The 5,599-nt window shown below is 41.8% G+C and overlaps 1 protein-coding gene across 1 annotated transcript; it reads right to left on the reverse strand.

Moving 5' to 3' along the window:
- Positions 1 to 347: 347 nt before the first annotated feature.
- On the reverse strand, positions 348 to 2,386 carry LOC134200643 (sodium/potassium/calcium exchanger Nckx30C-like). The gene has a single exon (XM_062673912.1). The coding sequence runs from the start codon at positions 2,277 to 2,279 to the stop codon at positions 1,515 to 1,517; it is 765 nt and encodes a 254-aa protein (XP_062529896.1). The 5' UTR covers positions 2,280 to 2,386; the 3' UTR covers positions 348 to 1,514.
- Between the last annotated feature and the right edge of the window lie 3,213 nt (positions 2,387 to 5,599).

Consider the following 5,599-nt stretch of genomic DNA (forward strand, 5'->3'; position numbering starts at 1 on the left):
AGTTACAACGGCTGCTCCACCCTTCAAACCGAAACGCATTACTGGTTCACGGCAGAAATAGGCGGGGCGGTGGTACCTACCCGTGCGGACTCACGCGAGGTCCTACCAGTAAAAAAGGTCAAAGGAATAAGTCAAAATCTTATTGTTATCATAAATTGTAGTTATTGTATTACATTACAAGCACGTGCATACGGAAGCGCTTTGAAAAACCAAACCCGAAAAACGTATGTTTGTGGAATTACGGATGAGAAGAAACCACATTTCTGCACGTGATAATTATGATTTCAATTCCTTTTCGATATCTCAATGTCATAAAGTCCTCGAATGGCGGCCACGGATGGGTACCAGGAGCGTGGGGCGTCCTCCAACCAGGTGGACTGACGACTTAGTGCGCACGGCGGGAAGTCGTTGGATGCGGAAGGCGGAGGATCGCATTATGTGGAAGGCATTGGGGAAGGCCTATGTCCAGCAGTGGTCAGATAAAGGCTGATGATGATGATGATATCTCAAATTTTTTTTTGTTTCATTTATAATTAAAATTATTATTACAGTTTAATCTCGTTTTTTTTATGTTATTATCGATATTCGAATATCGTCATCGAGTCATATGGGTAGTGGCCACGAAAACCGTAAAGTAAAAGTGGTTGATAATTAAGCCACCGTTTTTTTTTAAATTTCATTCTGCATAAGTTCCACCTTCTTACAGTCAAGCCTGGTTTGAAATATGGAACTCTTAGAGTCCCGAGGCTCATGAGAAGGAGGTCCAAATATCATTTCTAGAGTCTAACTTTGAAAACAGATCGCGTGTCTGTTTCGCGGCCGAATTAGGGGCATTGATGCTACTTACTTAAGCATACTCTAGCTACGCTCGACTGAACACTAAAACCGTGATCATGAATATATTTTTCTGATAAATATTGACAGATTAATTAAACCCTACTTGACATTCAGCTTTATATTTGTAAAACCTTATCTAACCGCGGGATGCCGTCATTGCGCGAAGACACTTCCCAACAAACGAGCCGCGTGCTTGTCACCCGTCGCTTGCATTAAAACGTGCGTTTAGGCATACGTTAAATAATAAAAAATGCAATTAATAATGTAATTAACTAAAAATATGTTCAAAAATAGTATTTTAAATGTATTTGTAATTGTTAATGTAGTCATCTTGTTTTAATTTAATTCTAGTATTCGTTCTTCAATCTAAGTTATATACATGCTGTTTTTATAAATATGTACGTGCATTAAAAAATAACAATTTTGTTTTTGTTTTTTTTTTCGATTCATTGATTCTATTTGTCTAAAGGGTCCTCGTATTTCTATGGGATACTATTTTGACGCAGATTCATTGAAGTTTCATTCAACATTATGCAATTGTGAAATCAAAGCGACGTGAAACGTGTTATTTACGTTACCGTACCGTGAGTACGGAGTACGGAGCTCTCTGTCGACTACTGAGTAAACATTTAGTTCGTTAAATGCGTGTGTTTGAGCGGCGCTAAGGTAATTGTAAGTTACGTGCTAATCAAATCTGCGCCAAAGACTAACTGTATCGCATGCAAGGGATGTGCGGGCGAGCTCACCGTCGGCATCAGCTGATCTGTACTCCTGACCCTGGTCACCTTGTTCTTGTAGATGAGCTTCTTGAAGGCCCTCTCGACCGGCTGGTTCCACCTCATGAACATGACGTACGCGCCGTAGAGCGAGAACAACACCAGCGCCTCCTGCCAGTAGATCCTGTTGTCCCGGAAACAGTATATCAACACTAGCAGGCTGATCGAGTAGAAGGTGCAGTCGCGGAACAGCGGCCACCAGGTGAGCGACAGCGTCGTGCGGGAGAACATCGCGCAGGCACCGATCACGAACAGGATGTTGAAGACCGCGGAGCCGACGATCGTCCCGATGCCGACGTCGTCGAACGACACGAACACGCCGATGACGGAGGTGAACAGCTCCGGGGCGGAGCCCCCGGCCGCCATAAACGTGGCGCCGGCGACGTCGTCGCGGATCTCGAGCCGCTCTATGATGACGTCGAGCGCGGGCACGAAGAACTCATCGCAGACGATGGCGAGCGCGACGAACATGTAGCCCATGCCGAGCACGTGCAGCAGCACCGCGCCGGACCGCCGCTGCTCCTCGCTGAAAACGTCGGGCGGGAAGAGCGGCGTCTTTGCATCTTCAGTGGCGTTCGGCAGCTGGGTGGCGTTGGGCAGCTGGGTGGCGTTGGGGTCGCCGGCGCGCGCCGCCGCCAGCAGCGCGAGCACGAGCGCGCCTCCCATGCCGCGGCTCGGAGCACAGTGCCGGCGCGTCGCCCGCCGCTCGCTCGATACCGCCGCACTGCGCACCGGCCCCGGGCCCCACGCGACCTCCGACCCTCATGCGTATTTCCGACTGGCTACGCTTTTGAGCCGATCATCTTTTTGCATAAAAGTTCGTGTGCAGCGTGCTTCGGGAACGCCGCCCAGCCGCGCCGTCACATTCCTTCGCTCATGCATTTTTAAATGGATATTTTAATTTAAATGTTTACTGCGAGACTCGGCCGCTCCGTTTCCCTTATAAATATTATATGAAAATTAAAATTAACGTTCAACTCATTCAACTGTTCACTAATTTATTCATTTGAAATACTACTTAAACCCTTTTCGATTTTTACTTTACAATAATATTATTCGTTTCTGCTATGAGGATTATTTTTGTGTTAAAACATTCAATTCTCCCTTAACGATTACACCATTTGATGATCCATATTTTTATACACAAAATAAGTCTTAAAAGTCTGACAAATACACTACTATATGACTCAGAAAAACTAAAAGAAAATAAAGAGAGTAATCAATTATAAAATTACAAATTAGTGACTCTTCTCCAATCTCAAAACTTCAAACACCCTCACGCGATTTCCCAGGCATACACAAATGCACACACACAGAAATAAGCCCCCTCTGAGTTCGATAGGAATAAAACAAAAACTCCACGCTCCCCTAGTCTAGACATCATATCTACCTAGATGCTCGTAAGCGTATACAATTTCAACGGCTTGCATTCCCCTCTGTATCCAATTTAGGGTTGTTACAGAGGGTGCATATTCCCATTTACAGATATACTCATATATATACCTACATTTGTGTTGACAGTTCGAGGCGATGCTCCTTAACGAGATATCTACACATGGAGGAAAGAAAAGTTATTTGCTTTAAGCAACATTTTTGTAATTTTACAGGAGAATCGTTAAAATTTTAAAATTTGGAAAAAACATCATGAAAAAATACTTTTTCTGCTATTTGAATGGAGTAAAATTAATTGTCGTTCAATTACAAAACATTGAATTGTTGATGCTAATACCAAATAAAACGGACATTAATCTATACTAATATTATAATGAGGAAAGATTTGTTTGTTTGTTTGTATTGAATAGGCTCCGGAATACTGAACCGATTTGAAAAATAAAACAATGTCAAATATCGTTGAAATTTTTGTTAAACACCCGAGCGGACCCGGAGCGGGCCGCTAATTATAAAGATAAATGTCGCGTATTAAGCGAAATGTCGCTTAAACCAAATAGCCTTTCACCCCTCGATATATATTTAAAATATCTTGTACTATCAATAACTAAATATAATATATATGGATGGTATGGCGAAATCCAATGGATCTTTTAGCTTTAAAATCTTAATTTTTTTTCTCTTATTGCTTCGATGGGTGGATGAGCTGACGGCCCACCTGGTGTTAAGAGGTTACCGGAGGCCATAGACATTTACAACGTAATAGGCAACCTACCTTAAGACATGAGTTCTAAGTCTTAGTTTTTCAGTACAACGGCTGCCCCGCCCTTCAAGTGGAAACGCATTACTGCTTCACGGCAGAAATAGGCAGGGCGGTGGTACCTAACCGTGCGCACTCACAAAACGTTCAACCACCAGTGATTACATACGCAAATTATAATTTTGCGGGTTTGATTTTTATTATTTATATATTTTTATTTTTTTTATTTTTTATTGCTTAGATGTGTGGACGAGCTCACAGCCCACCTGGTGTTAAGTGGTTACTGGAGCCCATAGACATCTACAACGTAAATGCGCCACACACCTTGAGATATAGTTCTAAGGTCTCAGTATAGTCACAACGGCTGCCCCACCCTTCAAACCGAAACGCATTACTGCTTCACGGCAGAAATAGGTGGGGCGGTGGTACCTACCCGTGCGGACTCACAAAAGGTCCTACCACCATTAATACGTGAAGCAAAAACTTTGTATCCCTTTTTACGAAATTTGCGCGGACGGAGGAGTATGTAATTTTCCACACTTATAGAGATTATAGAGAAGAAGTGCACAATGCTAATATTTTTTTAAATAATGCATAAAAGATACATTGAATCAAAGAAAACATTACACACTACATACCATGTATTTGACGCACACACGCATGCATACTATTTACTGTCATACTTTTGTTCTTGACGTCTGTTGTCAAATTGAGATTAAATATTGTTTGACTTTGTTAATATTTTTTATAGTGTAGTCTTGGCGAAATTTGTGATTATAGAAGTATAAAATACAATCACAATAGTGTATAAACTTACAATTCCAATTAATTATAGTCGAATTTCGATTACTGCGGGACCACTAGTACAATGTTATTCCTTCACCGCGGAAGTCAATCGTGAACATTTGATAAGTAGTACGTATCTCATTAGAAAAATTGGTACCCGCCTGCGGGAATCGAACACCGACGCGCATCCCTACATACGAATGCACCGGACGTTTTATCCTTTAGGCCACGACGACCTTTTTTAGGCCAAGGAAAAAGTCAGACCTTTCGAAAATAAATCAGAAACATCAATTTCGTTTATGACAGAAGAACTTATCGTTTCAGTTACTATGATTTTTTTTTAATTTTTTTTTTTTAATTCTATTGTTCGATGGGTGGACGAGCACACGACCCATACGATGTTAAGTGCTTATCGGAGCCCATAGAGATCAACAAGTTGAATTTCGCCACCCTATCTTAAAATATGATATATATTTACTCCCTATAATACTTACTTTATGGTACAACGGCTGCTGCATTTTTTTTTATTGCTAGATGAGTGGACGAGCTCACAGCCCACCTGGTGTTAAGTGGTTACTGGAGCCCATAGACATTTGCGGCGTAAATGGGCCACCCACCTTGAGATATAAGTTCTAAGGTCTCAAGTATAGTTACAATGGCTGCCCCACCCTTCAAACCGAAACGCATTACTGCTTCACGGCAGAAATAGGCAGGGTGGTGGTACCTACCCGTGCGGACTCACAAGAGTTCCTACCACCAGTAAAGCATTCTTAAACTAACACGCATTAGCGCTTCGCAGCAGAAATACGCAAGGCGATGATTACAAAATGTCCTACCACCACTAAAAGAATTGATTATTTTAATTTAATACGTATAGAATTGAATAGAGCATTTCATATGTGTGCTGCTACTCACTAAAAAGTGGTCAAGTCGGGACCTAATCTTTAAAGCATGATAATGTCATGATAAAGCTTTAAAGCTAGTATGCTAGTAGCTAATACTGAATGTTGATTCGTGTCAAACTTACAATAAAGCTGCGCTATTATTAAGC

Source organism: Bombyx mori, chromosome 19 (assembly GCF_030269925.1).
Source record: "Bombyx mori chromosome 19, ASM3026992v2".
Classification (NCBI taxonomy): domain Eukaryota; kingdom Metazoa; phylum Arthropoda; class Insecta; order Lepidoptera; family Bombycidae; genus Bombyx; species Bombyx mori.

What these genes read in the sequence shown, in the direction of transcription:
- LOC134200643 (XM_062673912.1), bottom strand. Translation starts at nt 2,279, where the DNA reads ATGGGAGGCGCGCTCGTGCTCGCGCTGCTGGCGGCGGCGCGCGCCGGC.